At 42.8% G+C, this 17,604-nt stretch overlaps 1 protein-coding gene across 2 annotated transcripts in view; it reads right to left on the reverse strand.

Annotated features, from left to right (window-relative positions):
- Window positions 1-17,604, reverse strand: part of DPYSL4 (dihydropyrimidinase like 4) — a 30,272-nt gene that overhangs the window by 6,108 nt on the left and 6,560 nt on the right. For both annotated transcript variants that reach the window (XM_083741082.1, XM_083741081.1), the window contains exons 2-12: window positions 15,678-15,766; window positions 14,081-14,265; window positions 13,669-13,833; window positions 10,746-10,807; window positions 10,567-10,647; window positions 7,733-7,801; window positions 6,657-6,777; window positions 5,726-5,882; window positions 4,087-4,228; window positions 2,686-2,856; window positions 1,434-1,613 (exon numbers count right to left, since the gene is read on the reverse strand). In XM_083741082.1, the coding sequence (XP_083597208.1) occupies window positions 1,434-1,613; window positions 2,686-2,856; window positions 4,087-4,228; window positions 5,726-5,882; window positions 6,657-6,777; window positions 7,733-7,801; window positions 10,567-10,647; window positions 10,746-10,807; window positions 13,669-13,833; window positions 14,081-14,265; window positions 15,678-15,766 (1,422 nt within the window). The remainder of the gene's footprint in view (window positions 1-1,433; window positions 1,614-2,685; window positions 2,857-4,086; window positions 4,229-5,725; window positions 5,883-6,656; window positions 6,778-7,732; window positions 7,802-10,566; window positions 10,648-10,745; window positions 10,808-13,668; window positions 13,834-14,080; window positions 14,266-15,677; window positions 15,767-17,604) is intronic.

Here is a 17,604-nt window from a genome sequence, read left to right on the forward strand (position 1 = left end):
TGTTTTTTAGGAGGGAGGATACCCTGCAACATTCTGTTGGAGGCCACACTTGTTCATGCTTATTATGATGCATGAAATTTCAGTAGTAATGCAACTACTGACATTGAATGCTCAATACAATGCCTGACCACATGGCCCTCATGCTGGGGACAGAGTGGTAGCAGGCAACTTGGTTAGTTGCCCTTAAAGGCATTCGTGGGCCACAGTCCCATTCTGCAGGAGTACGTTCTGTCCACCTTGGGCCATAAGAAATACAATTTGAAAAATCATGATTGGTCACCACAGGAATGAGCCTTGTGCCTGCAAACTCCCTCATCTACTGATGCATTTCACTTCGGTTACTGAATCCTGCCATTACGTCTAAAGGGGCAAACTATGGTTTGCACTTTCCTTTCCAACCAGGATTGCAAACCATAGTTTGAAGGTAATTTGCAAAACTGGTTTAGAGGACAAAATGACCCAAACACAAGCACGAGCTGTGGTTTCTACAAAAGAGAAAGTAAGCAACTGAGCGTCTGAGGGCAAGAGAGGAGAAAGGACTCCTGGCTCCTGTCCCATGCTGGGTGCAAAGGGAGAGGAGGAAGTGTGCGAGAACACGGCTTGGTGAGGATCAACAGGTAGGAAACATTTGTGGAGGGTACCACAACGTTTACCTAGTTCTCATCTATGCTACCTCAAGGGATAATTTTGAAGGATTAGACTCCTGAAAGGAAGTGGAAGAGGATGAGAACTTGCTACAAGATACAATCATTCTATAGTGATATCTCTCTCTCTCTCTCTCTCTCTCTCTATATATATATATATATATATATATTAAGTATAGGTATTTCTCATGGAACTGAGGATTCATTGACTGTCATGAAGTTCCTACTTGAGGATGCAGATTATCCTAGATCAGTCTGTACATATCTAGGGCAGTTTATGACCCACTGGCTGAACACTGACTGAACTTTTTTTTGACATGCCCAGCCTCCGGCCAAATGTCTGCCTAGCTGTGCCAATTCTGTCTCTGAGATTTATCAGTTGTCTTAACTATTCAAAACCCTCTTATATATGAGATTCCAGGTCACAGCTGCAATCCACTTATGGCCGTGCAAGTCATAGCATGAGGGTGAAAGCAGCAATAAGGTGAGAGGGAAACATTTAGGAAATCCAACTCTCATACCTAGTTTTCACCTTCAGCCATCAGCTAAGCTTAACACCCAATATGAAACCATCAGAATCTGCTACTAAATATGCCAATTTTTCATTCTCAAGCCCTAACAGCTACATTCCAGAAAGGCCTGCTTAAATATTGCACAGTAGATCTGATCATACTGAACAGCAATTTCCAGATCTTGTGATCAGCAGTTTTTGCAACTGCATCCAAGAGACAAGGAAGCATTTCATCAGCAGTGGGAAGGAAGGAGTTTCATGTACAGAAATGTTCTCACCCTGTTTCTTGCTTTTATCCTTTTGTAAACAAAATCAGGGAATGTCTTTCGAGGGATGAAACGGCCGACGCCCTGGGTGACAAAGAGGTTCCCATCTTCCAGCACAACCTTCCCTTGGCTTATCACCACTGTAGGGACACCGTGACATTCTGTTCCTTCGAATATGTTGTACTCTACATTCTGGCAAAACCAACAAGAGATTCTTGATTAGCTTCAAGATAAATTAAACCAAAAGGTAAGTGTCAGAAGGTCACCATGGTGGGTTGGATGCGGAATGTTCATAAATGCCAACTGAAAATGTGCACACAAATAGGAAGTGGTCCCACGGCCTGGTCAATGTGCATAATCTCCAGGTGGCTTTGAATGATCACGCACAGCTTCCAAGGTATACACAGGGCACTTACTGAAACTTACATGCAAGTAAACACAAATAGGATCTGGCTGCAGAGCACATTACTAACTCTACTGAAATTGGTGAAATTTAATGTTCAATCTTTGACAGATCTAAGGTTGTCAGTTGACTAGGGGAAAAATGCTCTACCTCACCTGCTTGCAGGCATTAATAATAGCTTGAACTGCAGCATTTTGTAGGTGACACTTTTCATCACTTGGGAGATAAGCATGAGCACCTGCTAATGCCTGCAGATCAAACCACAGTTAAAGGCAAAGCTGGAAAACAAGCTGGCAACCTTAGCTGGATTACATTTTACCACAGCTAATTACCGTATTTTTCGCCCTATAGGACGCACCGTCCCATAAGGCGCACCTAGTTTTTTTGGGGGGAAATAAAGGAAAAGAGCTTTATTTTTTCCCCCAGGCGCGGGGCTGGCTTCCCCTGACCCCAGCCCCCAGAACAGGCAACTCTCCGCAAGCCGCCGGAGCCCAGCGTCGCCTCCCACGCCTTGTGGAGAGCTGCGCAAAGTCTGGGCATGCTGAGCTCAGCGCACCCAGACTTCAGCATGCAGGCAACTCTCCACAAGCCGTGGGAGCCCGGCGCGGGTTCCCACGGCTTGTGGAGAACTGCGCAAAGCCTGGAGAGCGAGAGGGTTTGGTGCGCACCCAACCCCCTCGCTCTCCAGGCTTCAGCGAAAGCCTGCATTTGCCCCATAGGATGCACACACATTTCCCCTTCATTTTTGGAGGAGGAAAAGTGTGTCCTATAGGGCAAAAAATATGGTATTAGATCTACATTATAAATGATGAAACTTCTAATGTGCTGAAGAAAGTTAAAAGCAGTGAATTCTTCTTTTACCAAGTTGTGAGTTTTTGCAGAGATTATCTTTGTAGCTTTCGGGTTCCAAATCACCAAGTCAGCATCGGAACCCACAGCAACCCGCCCCTTCCTGGGGTAGAAGTTGAAAATCTTTGCTGAATTTGTACTGGTCACTGCTACAAATTCATTTTCGTCCATCTTCCCCGTTGCCTGGAAATGGGGGGAAAGAGGGAAAGAAGGAAGAGGGGGATTTCAGAAATAGAGATCTGAAAACCATAGACCTCTGGGGTGTGGAAAGCATGCTCATTTGACAAGTACTGAGTTCAAGCAAACAGATTACAGTCTCTGGCCTTAATCTGTCATCTCATCTCAGATCTATCCCCTTTGCTGAGCTCCTTTGTAATTCATACTGCAGCTTGTATGAGAAGGGAAAAAAAACTACTTATCTTTGAAGTACTGAAGATACTGGGAACAAGTGAAAAAGGAGGCTGCCTACTATCATGCCCTGCTTGTAAGCATCCCAGAAAAATCCAACTGGCCAATGGTGGGGAAAGGATGCTAAACCAGATGGATCAAGGTGGTTCAATCCAACACAGCTCTTCTTACTGTGACATGGACAGTAGGGATGGTACATGTCTATTGATGGCATTAGGAGGTGACTGCTCATAAAACTCAGCACTGAACTCTTTCCCAGAGGTGGAGAAGCTGCAGACCTCCAGAAGCTGTTTCCCATCAGCCCTACTTGGCATAGTCAATGGTTAGGGATGAAGAGTGTTGTAGTCCAACAATATCTGGAAGGCCACAGGTCCCTCTAGTCCATATCACTTAAAATTATAGATATTATCTGATTCTTATGTTATGATAGCAAAGTGATGGCTGCTCATTTAGGGATGGGCAAATCTTTCCATTTCATTTCTCTCGCATTTCTCATTGTTTTCAATCTTAAATTCAGTTCTCCACAATTCTGCATCTGTTTGCTTGTTTGTTAAAGTCCTCGTGAAGATTTATCAGCATTGAAGTGTGAATTTCTCATTGTATATTTATTTCATTTTATAACTTTTATATATTGCTTGATTGTAAAGAACAAACACTCAAAGCAATTTATATGCATTTTTGCCCAACGGGCACATTTTTGCAAAGCAATGCTCCCTAATATAGTGCAATTTCTTGGTTATTTTCACTAAGATGTGCATTTCTATACATACTTTAAAGTATGCATGTTTGTACACATTACTCAGCTGAAGAACTGCATTGCAAAGTTCAGAGAAGTGTGAATTTTGAAGGGCAGCTGGGTTTTTGTTTGTGTTTCTGTAGTGCAAATTAGGTACACTGCGAACTGCTGTTTTATCCAATACAATGCAGTGAGATACCTAACACTTTCAAGCCATGTCAGCATCCTTTGCTTTTCAGAGCACACTGGATTCTGCTAAACTGACTCACCACACACTTTTCCCAAATGACCGACATTCGTTCTTCAATGCCATTTGTTCCTTCTGGGATGAGGGTGAAGTTATCCTTTCCGACGGCCTTCTGCGCTGTGGTGAAGGTGCAGTGAGCACTGCCGACCACTTGAAGATCCCCACTAATTAAAACAAATGGCAAGCAAAGAATGAAATGGAGGGGGGGCTCTTTGCTGGTTGCATAAGCCAATTTATCCAATATTTTCCTACTGAGTCTGAAAATCTGGGGTTATTTTGATTTGTTGTAAGTTGAAAAGAAACAAACAGCTAACAAAACTTTAAAGAACTGGTGGATTTTCAAAATCATTCCTTAGAGGTTACAATAGAGGTGAATAGAGGCAGTATAGGAAATAAGACTGTCAACTTTATATTCATAATCAACCTTGACTCTGCCATATTTTTTACTGTGCTGACTTCAACAGTACAAAGTGACAAGATGAATGTCACAGTGACTTAAATTATAAACAAAAAATGGAGGGGGGGTGGAGAAGCTGTGTTTTGGCCTCTATGCGAAGAGGGGAGATACCAATCTATTCAGTGACTCCTAACCTCAGCCACGTTGCAAAAGGTAGAAAAAGTTGCCAGGAATGCAGGACTAGCAGCCACGGTATGGGGGGAAAGAAACATATAAAGCCACACTGCTTTTTTTAAATAAAGTATGAGTAGTACATTTATATTTCACTTTTCTTATCAAGAGCTCAAGTGGCTCCCCCTCCCCATTTAATCCTCACAACCACCCTGTAAGGTAGGGTAGCTTCAAGGGCAGTGACTGGCCCAGTGTTATGCAGGGAGCTTCATGGATGATTGGGGGCACAAACCCTGGCCTCCCAGGTCCCACTCAAAGGATCCAGTTTATTCCATTTTCACAACTTTCCCCTAACTGTTAATTTCCACTTGAGTTATATATGACACAAAAGCCACTTCTGGAACCATAGTGGGATATTGTGCCAGTTTAGTGCTCATTCCCAGGTTATTTGCTTCCAGAAAAAAATCCATCTGCAAATGATATGGAAATGAGTGGAACACATTCTCTGTCAGGGATGAACCAGAGGCTCAAGTTCCCCAGAGGGAGGGGGGCCTGGGAGCAGAAGATGTGGACGAGGTGCCCGAGGGGAAGGGAGGCAATGAGGAGAGGGCAGTTGGAATAAGCCCAGAAAGGGCTGGGGAGATGGAAAGTTCACCGGGAATGCAGGGGTTAAGCTCAGGCTCAGAATAAGGGGGAAAATTTATGACTGCCCCTCGAGAAGGCCACCATTTTATGAGCTGTTGGAGGGGCAAAAGCAGGCCTCAGCAGAGATCTGAACTGAGTGACTCTGATGGATGAATGATGTGCTAATGACCCATTGTAAATACTGTAAATAAAGACTATAAAAACTTCAAGAGGCTTGTGGCATCTGTGGTGAGGAGAGACGCCCGCAGCTCTGACATTCTCCACCATGGTTGCAATCCAGATGGAGAAAGGAATAGTGGCATAGTGGGAAACCAGGTCCAAAGAAGGAGGTTTCCGGACTCTTATCCCAGGAGAGCCGCTAGCTCTTCTCATGCTAACCATCACATTTGAGCTGCAGTCTGTTATTTGGTGTTTCCAGAGAAAGGTCATTCTGTCCTTGAGGACTTACCATGCTAAGAGGGAAGTGAGATGATCAGGCGTTGTAGGATCTGGGCTAATGGGAGGAGATGTCACAAAGGCAGCAGCCTTGGCCCAGTTCTTGCTCCAATAATGAGAGCCATCTGTAGCAAGACTGGCTGTAATTGGCTCTCCATACACAACTGTGCCTGAACAAACAATCAACAGTCACCACCGCTGCAGTATGCATATTGCTGCCATCAAAAGCAGCTGCCCCACATCTCCCCCCAGCAGGAACATGCTATGGTACAAAAATGTGTGATATGCACACCCCTTTGGAAGCAGAAAAATGTATATGAAACAAACAAGCATGCTGTATCTGCATATATATTCAAATGTCAGAAATTTGGCTTCCCTGGTCTTAACCTGAGAATCCCTTGAGATGAGACTGGTGTTTAGATATGCGCAATATGTGTGTGTGTGTGTGTGTGTGTGTACACAGCTCCCAATTGAAAATATGTGGGCAAAATGTTGGGGGAAAATCTTGTGCTAGTAAATTCCAGTGTCTGTGGTTGAATGTCAGGTATACAGTTTAGATACTGTGAAAGAGAACAGAGTACTGGGGACAAACTTGTCTCAAGAGCGATTTTCAAGACAAGACCGTGCAAAAGACCTTTCACAGAAGATGACATTTCTTAACCTTAAGGCTTCTGAATGCAACCAAAGATTTTCTGACAGCAGGACAGGACGTTGTCTGCAGCACTTTCAGAGGTTTGTCACCTCCAAGGATGCTCAAACGACATGAAAGAATGTCAAGTTTATGCCTGAAAGATATTCTGAAGTGGTCCTTGCTTGATCTCCTGGAGAAAAATGTCTGCTATGTACCATCATTTTAAATGTCTGGGCATTTAAATTTCCCTGTTCAAACACTGCTGACTTGACAGGAAGTCCTCATCAGTATGGAAGCGTGAAACAGGACTTACCTTTTCTCTTGGCTTGAGCGATGACATCTGCAGCCCCCTTGCTCATGACTTTTGTGACATATAAGGGGCAATTGGCTTGTTTCGCTATTGTAATGGCACGGAACACGGCCTCCGTTTCAACCTTTGGAAGCATGAACAGTCAGATACTTACTTCACAATGTCTGGTTCATCTGAAGTAGCTTGCCTAGAGCTTAAACAACAGCTAGGGCTGCTAGGATTCTGTTATGATGGATTGTTTTACTTGTTCTTCATAAGTCTACCCCACTCACAACTGCACTTACAGGGAAACTGCAGTTACAGGGAAATGTGGGGAAGTTAGCATTATGTCTCCTCTGATATTGACTGATTTCAAATACATGAATAATTCAGTCAGACAGTAATTATTACTGGAAGAGACTCAAATGTGGTTTTTAAAATAAATAGATACATAAAAGAAAGAGTATGCATGTTTATTCAGAAGCAACTCCTGGTGGGTTGAAGGGGGTTTACTGCCTAACAAGCAACCTAAGAGTGCCATCCAGAACAATAAAACTCAGCAGAAGTGGTGTTGTTTATATAATGACACACAGACCATCCTTTTAGTCTCATTACAGATTGCAAAAGCACCAAGTGTCAAAATCTATAAGCTACACCAGGATCGTCGTCATGGTGTCCTCCAGATGTTGTGGAGTATCATCCCTTATAACTAAGTCTGTGACCATTAAGTCGTGCTAGCTGAGACTGATAGGAATTGTAGTCCAACAACATCTGGAGCAGAACCTATAATCCACCCCTGAAAGATACAGTTTCATTAATCTTATCTATGTTGATGCTAATTTCACTGCGGCAAAACACTTACTGGATTTTATTCAAAAATGGTGTAGCTAGCTCTACAATCATGTCTTGCATGTGACATTCAGTGCTTAAGCGTGGGCATCCCTCTCTTATCGAAAGGGGACTTTGGAAGGCTTTGTGAAGTCTGAACGTGGCTTGGCAAAAGAGATTTCACGTGTGAATTTAACCCTCAATGGTATTTCCCAATTTTATTTTACTGAGTAGAGTTGACAGTAATTCTATGGGGACCTACTTAATATTACCTCTTCTGGATGACTGAGAACGTGACCCTCTGGACCAGTAATCCCCAGCTCCAAAAGTCTTTTTTGTTCCTAAATAAATGAAGAAATATGGGAGAAGCAATAAATGAAAGGTGCAAAAATCTAATTTGAAACTTTAGAATGCTATCTTTTTAAAAACACCACCACAACCATTTATTATCCGTGACAATTAGAGCGGTTAACTTCCTCATTTATATGTGCAACTCAGCAGCATAACCATTTGCCTTCTGCAATTCTTTGTTTGGTAGTTTACAAGGCAAGCCTAAACATAGATCCTACTGTTATCCTGTCTTAGGGCGATGGCAGGGAGAGGGGTGTTCCTGAAACCATTCTTTTAAAAAGGCAAGTGAAATATATGAAGGTTGCCAAAAGAGGAAGAATTTTTTAAAATAGAATACTGATACATAATTCTAGCTGATTAAATATGTATAATAAGTACCCATCTTTCTAACATCCTTGTTCCATCTCAATGATCCACATTAAAAACAACAACAAAACGAAGTGTGTTGATGCAGTCCAAAAGAAATTCTCCAAGGATTTGGGCTCATGGAAAGCAAATTTATGTTTCTATTTGACCAACCAAGCCCAAAAAGCATTGCCAGGAGGAATTATCTCTCCGCACCTCCCTCCATGCACTGTTCCAGGAGTTCTCCTGACCAGATTTGGGGAGGTTTGGGAAATGCACGGTGGCAATGAAAGAGGAGAGGAGAGAAGTCCTGTTGTGCTTTTGAGACACATGCTGGCTTCTGCTAGTACAACAAACAAGTTGAACCCATGCATTATGTCTATAGCTTTTATGCTATGTATTTTTTTTAAAAAAATATTAATATAGGGTCCTGAAAAAAAAACATCTCAGGAATCAACGGCCAGGGTAAAGATAAGCATCTTCAGTGTTTTCTGATAGCTGTATTATGAAGTTTGTTTATACAGAAAAACTAAGAGGACCCCCTCTGCTGACCTTAATACCCACGGAGGTCTGTGAGAAAGAAGGTGGTATTTCAGGTATTTGGGACCTGAGTTGGCTTTTCAGACTAACATGAGCACCTTAAATTGGGGGTGCAAACAAATGCAGCTGTTTGAAAATAGGTGTTATATTTGATCTAAGTGGGACCCTATCCAGTAATCTGGCCACTGCATTTTAGACCAGTTGAAGTTTCCAAGTAACTTCTAGAGCTGCTCCTTGTAGTGAACATTGTGATAATCCGATCTGGCAGCTACCAGAGCCTGCAGTACAATGGCCAAGTCAAGGTTAGACTTGGATTTAATTTATTGTTATTGAGGTATTTTAGTGATTACAAATCACTTTCTCAGAAGACTGTTGTGCAAAGCGGTAAGTAAGCCTTCTGAATAACTAGTTATATTCTGACAGGCAGTAAATCTCTACATTTAATTTCAAGAGCATTTAATCTTTTGCAATCCAGGGTAAATGTTTTCTGTCCTTGAAGTGCTCTGGAGACATTTATTTCCATGCTTTTGTTCTTTGCCTGCAAATACTTTTGAAGGTCACCCTCCAGTTTTTTAATAACCATGTTAAAAACCCCCAAAACAACCACCCGCTCTGGTGATACCTATCTACCTTGGATCAAAGTATGATTGTCGGATGTGAACAAAAATTCTCTAATCCCAAGCAGATCAATATCTTCAGAAGGGCTTCCAACTTTTCAACTGATGTTAATTTAAGAATGCCCTGGGGGTGAATATTAAGGATCTCTGTAAAACAGAACAAGGAAGATACACAAACCCAACCCCTCCCTGGCTGTATGTGTGTATGTATATATAGGTGTGGGACACACACACACACACACACACACACACACACACACCCCCCTCTCCCTCTCTCTGAGGTTTCAGGATCCTGACATTTAAATACACAAGGTTGAGATACAAGCATCAGCAACCACACACAAACTACTTTAAACTTGTTTACCATAGAAGATCCTTAATAGATTTCATGCACTTATATGCCACTTTCCCATGCTGAACTATGTTCAATGTTTCTCACAACAAACACATGGAAAGGACAACACAGACATGTTCCCATGGTATGAGGATACTCTAGCCCAGTGTTTCCCAACCTTGTGCCTCCAGCTGTTTTTGAACTACAACTCCCATCATTCCTGACTAGCAAGACCAGTGGCAAGGGATGATGGGAATTGTAGTCCAAAAACAGCTGGAGGCACGAGGTTGGGAAACACTGCTCTAGCCTGCTGTGGTGCTCATCTTTTAGTTGGATAGGGTTGGGTTCATCCTCTTTATCATCTTGTAGTATGAACACTTGTAGCAAATAAAGTTGCATTACTCTTTTGTTGCTGTTTTAAACTTTTGTATTTGTATGGTTTTTTTTTACAATTGTAACTTTGAGACATATGTAGTTAGTGACAAACAGATGTTATAAAATGTCTAGCTGGCATATAGATGCTATCATTTTCCGCAGTGCCATGAAAAAGTGCCCAAAGATTGGAGGGTACATTGTTCTGAATCCATATGGCTACTCCTATGCACTGCCATATGCTACTTTCTGCAGATGAGGGTCTCCTGTGGATACCATCTCATCAGGAAGTTCATGCCACATGATGTAGGAGCAGGGCCTTTAGTGTGGTGGCACCTGCCCCTTGGAACTTTTGCCCATTATAGATCAGACAGGCACTGTCTTTACAGTCTTTTCAGCACCTACTGAAGACATTTCTTTTCCAACCACCCTTCTAACTGCATTGGATTTGAAATTATTTTTATTGCTGATTTTTAAATTGCTAAATGCTTTGGGATGCTTCATGGCCAGTGATTCATAAATGAAATGAAATAAATCAACACTCTACCTCATCAATGATGTCTCCGTTTTCAGCATGTACTTGCGCAATAGCACCCAGATCTCGAATAATACTGAATATCTCATACATCTGCCAGGAAAGAAAGAAAAATGGTGGAGTCTGATAATGCTTATGTTTTTATGCTAAAGCATAGTTGAACAATAGTTTGCGTCTTGTATGTATATTACCTGAGCATCAGTGCACTGGAGTTTGTCTTTATAAGCCATGAAAACAAGAAAGGAGTTCACACCTTAATGAAAGCAGAAGAGAATTAATGATTGCTACTGAAAGATGATCATCAGTTACCAGGCTGCATAGCGTGGCCAGCTTAGATACAAAACTAATCAAGGCTTAGAATCTGAATTGAAAAATGTTGAATAAAATCTATGCTGTGAGCCATGAGTTTGCTTATTCAGAAGAAAATGCTATCGAATCCTAAGTGTCTGATTTAACATTCTTAGCAGTCAAGTCAAATACACTGATATGACTCTGAATTACTCATCTATGCTAAGTGAACAGTTGTCATTAATGCATTTTCTTTCCAATGTCAAAAGTGCAATTAGTTAGGAACCACAGTGTGCAGATACATACCACTCAGGTATATACCACAAGGCTCTGAACCTATCAAATTATTTTTGAGACAATCTGGAGCAATAGGCTGTGTTCATGCATTAAGCTCAGCTATGTTAATTTCTCTGTATGACTTCTTGGGTTGTAGAATTGAACCAAAATCCCTGACAGTTTCCAATTATATTGTTAGAATTTATTGCAACGTTTAAATAAACATGAGAAATCTGACATTGGATTGGATAACCTAATTCCATGTATTGGTTAACTTAAAATTTTAACTTTGAGTTTTGTAGGAACATACAAAGCTGCCTTAAACAGAGTGAGACCATCAATATCCTCTACACTGAGCAGCAGTGGTTTGCCATGGTTTCAAGCAGAAGTCTTTCTTATCCTCACCTGAGAATGTCAGGCAGTGAGCCCAACCCTTTTCATGCAAACATATGTTCTACCACTGAGCTATGGCTCTTGTGTTTCACCATCAGTTTCTTTGAAAGATGGTGCGCTGTGTCCCCGGAAATGATTTTCCTGCAAGGTTTCCCAGTCTCTTCCTGATAATGCTTGGTATTTTCCTTCCACTTTCTTCTGGGGCTACTCAGTGTGAACTCCTTCAGCGGCATGGCCTATAGCAAGTGGCCCCTTCACCAGGGTGCAATCCCATGATGCAGGGCGTGTGTGTGTGATGAGTGGGACTATGTGGGTCTTGTGGCACATGATTTTGTGAACACTGAATAATAGTGAGTATAGTACTAATGGAAACAACCATGTGGCCAGTGATGGACCATGTGGCCAGCTGTGCCCATTCTACAGGCACAACGCAATCGTGAATGGGAATAATTGTTAGTTCTCTTTACTAATAGTAAACCAACACTAGAGAACAATTCTGAATAGCAGGAAATAGTGTGGCTGTGCAGACGCTCCTGGTCGTATGGGTCTAGTGCCAATTCCTTGGGAAACACAAGAGTGTCACCCCATTCACACTGTCACCCAGTTCTCTCTCTCTCTCTCTCTCTCTCTCTCTCTCTCTCTCTCTCTCACACACACACACACACACACACACACACACACACTTACAGTTTAGAACCAAACCACATAGAAGTGGCTTCCACACCACAAGGAGCCTGTTGCAATGAGGACTGTGTGGAATTTCCCACTGGGATGCCTGGGCAGGTTCTGACCAAGTAGCTCTTGGGTAAAATTTCTGACTCCCTGAGTGGGAAACCACATCAGAGCCATAGCATAGCCTTATCCTAGCTTCACAACGTATTTAATCTGGAAGGATTCAGCTGGCTTCCTAGAAGGCCCTCTGTGTGGGGAAAAACCAAGATGAAGGTTGGAATTCAAAGGGGGTGAGATGCCTGCAGGATCCTTCTTTCTCCCACTATCATTGCCACAGTGGAATGATTTTATGCAGATTTGATTCAATAGTAATTCAAAAGCGGCAGGAAAGACAGAAGCATTCAAGTAGCTGCCTAGATATTCACCTGGTGGACCTTCTCAGAAGCAACCTGAATGCAACACCCAGAATGGGTATTTTTATTTGTTTTGTTTTGGTCCACTTGGGCAGCCCAATAGCATGGGATACCAGAAGCCCTCTCAAGTATTCCACATCCAAGTCATAGCCGGCACCTTAATCAAATATTGGAATTGGGAGTGGGGGATTCTAGTTATAACAATGTCTACCTAAGGGTCAAATGATATTAAGGTGGGATGCTATTGAATGTGACTCTACAACACTGGATATTGTTGTGCTTAAAAAAGAAAGCTTGTTTTTTTACTGATGGTTAACTAATTTTCATTGTCCTATGTGTGTGTATGGGGCGCAGGTGGCGCTGTGGGTTAAACCACAGAGCCTAGGACTTGCCAATCAGAAGGTCAGCAGTTCGAATCCCCATGATGGGGTGAGCTCCCATTGCTCGGTCCCTGCTCCTGCCAACCTAGCAGTTCAAAAGCATGTCAAAGGTAAACGGCATTTCCGTGTGCTGCTCTGGTTCACCAGAAGCGGCTTAGTCATGCTGGCCACACGACCTGGAAGCTGTATGCCAGCTCCCTTGGCCAATAAAGCGAGATGAGCACCGCAACTCCAGAGTCGGTCACGACTGGACCTAATGGTCACGACTGGACCCTTTACCTTTATGTGTGTGCATATATGTGTGTATATGCATGTGTGTACACATATGCACAATAAAAAGAACATTTAAAATACTTATACTTCCCAAATATTGCATTAGAGGACAAATGATCTCCAATAATCAAAGAACACAAAAACTGAGTTTTCCAATGGTGGAAAAACACTGCATGTTAGGACATCATATTCATAAAATGATAAACACATCTTGTCAAAAAGAATAAGCTTCCCTCATCTATTAAACATCATTTGCTCCCAAGCTAAAACACTCTTTTGCATAATCTAGCAGTTTATATGTGGCGGGATCTTTGCCTTCCAGTGTTGCAATATTCATGTCTTTTTGCAACTAGGAAGCTATGACAGTCGTAAATCTCCATCCACTTGTTACTTTCTATGAAGCGTATCTTTGCACTTACCTTTGTCTTTGACGAGAGCCTCCAGCTCTTCTTTGATGCTCTCATGCCAGCGTGTGATGTCAATATGCAGAGAATAATCACAACATGCTTTACTGTCAGCACACTCCCTCCACTGGTCATAGGCAGTCAGAAGGTTTGACCCAGATTCAGGGAACACATGGTCAACTGGAGAAACAAATGCATTCATTGGATGATGAGGGTTCAATTGCCTAATATGGGTGGGGTATCTGCAGCCCTTCAAGATGCTGTTCAACTCCAACTCCCATCAGCCTCAACCAGCATGACCAGATGCCAGGTGTTGTTGGACTCTAGTTTCCATCATCCCTGGCATATGGTCATGCTGGTTTTCAGTGACCGATTTTCCTGCTCTAACAACAAAAGGAATGCAGTCCACAGTAAGGGCATTACGTACGAATCATGGTGGTCCCTCCTGCCAGAGCTGCTTTTGTTCCTTGATAGAAGTCATCAGCAGAGGTCATTCCCAACACTGGCATCTGCAATCTAGTGTGGACATCTATCCCACCTGGCATAACTAGCTGGCCGTAAGCGTCAACCATTTTCACACCTCCAGGAACAACCAGGTTTTCCCCAATTTGCCTGAAAATGACATTAAAAGAGATTGCTTGCATGTTTCATTCAAGGAGGACAACAGCATACAGATATCCAACATATTGGGTCAGATCCAGACTAATTTCATTGAACTAAGATCCCAGCAATTAAATTATGACTTAAATCCCATTGATTTAAATGGCAATAGAGTACTGGTAACGAGATCTGGGGTAATGAAGATGCTGTGGACAACACCTCCCACCAGCACCAGCCAACATGGCCAATGATCAGGATAAAGAGAGTTATGGTCCAAAATTACAGGAGGAGACCACATTGACTACCCCTGAACTAGATCAACTCACTGTGTTCCTGATGCTCATAACACTGCTTTTGGAAATGTGTTTTCTTACCAGTCTCTCCTTGCTGAAATGCTTTCTGCATTCACAGTTAAATGCTCTAGCACTCAACGGGGAGCAAAGGAAAGTGCCACTTGGGCACACCCTTAGGATTAAGCTATAGGTATACAGTGGTACCTTGGGTTAAGTACTTAATTCATTCCAGAGGGACCGGGTGGTGCTGTGGGTTAAACCACAGAGCCTAGGACTTGCCGATCAGAAGGTCAGTGGTTCGAATCCCCACGATACGGTGAGCTCCCGTTGCTCGGTCCCTGCTCCTGCCAATCTAGCAGTTCGAAAGCATGTCAAGTGCAAGTAGATAAATAGGTACCGCTCTGGTGGGAAGGTAAAAGGCGTTTCCATGCACTGCTCTGGTTCGCCAGAAGCAGCTTAGTCATGCTGGCCACATGACCCGGAAGCTGTACGCCGGCTCCCTCAGCCAATAAAGCAAGATGACTGCTGCAACACCAGAGTCGGTGACGACTGGACCTAATCGTCAGGCGTCCCTTTACCTTTACCTTTTATACAATGGTACCTTGGGTTAAGTACTTAATTCGTTCTGGAGGTCCGTTCTTAACCTGAAACTGTTCTTAACCTGAAGCACCACTTTAGGTGTTCTTAACCTGAGGTACTATTTCTGGGTTAGCGGAGTCTGTAACCTGAAGTGTATGTAACCCAAGGTACCACTGTATTTCTTTTGCAACCTTCTAACAGTTTGACTTAGCCCCCCCAAAGGTACACTTCTCAATTGTCTCCCAAGAAAGATGGATGCTAATCATACTTCTTTGGGATAATTCCCTGTGATCCTCAGATGAAGAGCAATATAGAAAATAAATAAATAATAATAATCTTGATCCATAGGCCCCTGGGAGCAAAAGGTGCTGTGTACCATAGTACTGAATGTGTTACTTTCATGTAGTTGTGTAACAACAATTATACTCTGTCTCCTCTGTGCTTTGCTTATGTTGTAATTAATGTATCAGAGAGCAATGAAAGTAGATCAAATTGTACAGAAATATCTGTAATAAATAAAACTGTACTCCAAAATATTTTTCAGCAACTTACTTAATCAAGCCATCTTCCACATAGATATCTGCATAAAATGACTGATCATCGTTGACAATCTTTCCTCCTTTGATGAGCAGCCGGTCACTCTGATTTAAAAGCAAACAAACAATGATTTCCAAGCTGACCAGATATTTTATTAAAGGTGACTTTAGGTATACGTTCAGAAGCAGACTATGGAGAAATGCCTGGTGCAAGCTGAGTGTTGGTCTCAAATCACACCTGAGATTCGGACTTTGTCTAAGACATGCAAAGCAGCTGATGTTATTTTGTCTAGAAATGCAAAAGAACAACAACAAAGGCAGGAAAAATTGTTGGCATCTCTAGGCTATCTGACCAACTGGTAGGAATTATGTGTTATAGAATTTAGAAAATACACTCATCAGCCTTGCCTGACTTATTTTTTTGTCAAATGTTATTGTAAAACACAGTGCCAGCTAGGCTGATCTTAATTAAGATGGCTAGAATCCCACATTTTTCAGCTCTCAAAACAAGGAGCCATGGGTTTCTGGTGCAAAGCCTTTGTTGATTTCCCCTCTCGGCACTGTCTCCAAGGATATTACAAGGAATCAGGCCTATAATTTGCTGAAAGGTGACTCATTTTCAGTTGACCTCTGTTAGCAATTCCAGGGAATCTGCCAGCTGCTGGAGAATGCTAAGGACTCAGAAACACATTATCCGAATAAATGCAGAATAAGTCACACAGCAAAGGAAAGTAAGTGTACAGAGAAGGACAGTATCCAATCCTAACGACAACAAAAATTTAATGGTTTGCAACTGAAACAGAATTTTTAACAAAGAAAAGTAATTTCTGAAGGCATGTGGAATTGGCTTCCTTGTTACATAGCCTGGGGCTTATACTCTTAACTGTAGGCCTTTATGAATGCAACAGTACTAACAAGGAAAGTATCAAGGAGTTGGCTACTTTGGCTTACAACACCCTTTCAAGGACCTCTTATAACAGGATTTACAGTACCCAGGTGGCCTTCTTTCAAGTTCAAGTTAGCCCATACCAGTTTCATTTCATAAACCAGGGGTCAGCAAGATTTTTCTTGCCTGGGCTGGATCGGTCCTGCGGAGATCCCTCTGTGGACCAGATCATGCGCCCACCCGTTATTTTCTGCGCATGCACAGATGCGATTTCCAGTGCCGCATAAGTAAGTCCCCGTGCCACGCCGGTTTAGCGCAGCGCACAAGCAGCTCAGTTTGGGGGCAGCCCGTGGGCTGGTCAAACGACCTCTGAAGGCCGCTTCCAGCCCATGGGCCTTAGGTTGGTGACCCCTGTCATAGACAGAACAATGGGTGCCTTCACAGCAATTCCTGGGTGTTTACACCTTGATACAGGAATATAGGGTTAATAATGATGATGTGCTCCTGCCCACCTAGCAGTTTGAAAGCACGTCAAGTGCAAGTAGATAAATAGGTACCACTCTGGCGGGAAGGTAAACGGTGTTTCCGTGTGCTGCTGTGGTTCGCCAGAAGCGGCTTAGTCATGCTGGCCACATGAGATGAGTGCTGCAACCCCAGAGTCAGTCACCACTGGACCTAATGTTCAGGGGTCCCTTTACCTTTACCTTTAATGATAATGTGGGTAAGACATGTTGTGCTACCAATCAAAGTGAATAATGTATAGAAAGCATAAGAGGTTTGTTTCATCAGGATACCTCAATGAACAGCTTCACTAACCCACTGCAGCTCTTCCTCCCCATGAAGTGGGGAGAGTATTGGATGAGCAATGCTGTAACTATTCCTAGGCTGCAGCCCTTCTCCATAACAACCAGAGCACAGGCCAGATGCGGTAAGCCAGCCTTTATTCAAACAGCTTCCTTTCAGTCGCTGCTTCAAGGGCTGGCCTGCTCTGGCTCACTCATGGCCAAACAATGAAGAATAGAGCCCTCACATGTCAGGCATTGGGGGGAGCCATTCC

This window comes from Podarcis gaigeae (assembly GCF_964106915.1).
Source record: "Podarcis gaigeae genome assembly, chromosome: 5".
NCBI classification, from domain to species: domain Eukaryota; kingdom Metazoa; phylum Chordata; class Lepidosauria; order Squamata; family Lacertidae; genus Podarcis; species Podarcis gaigeae.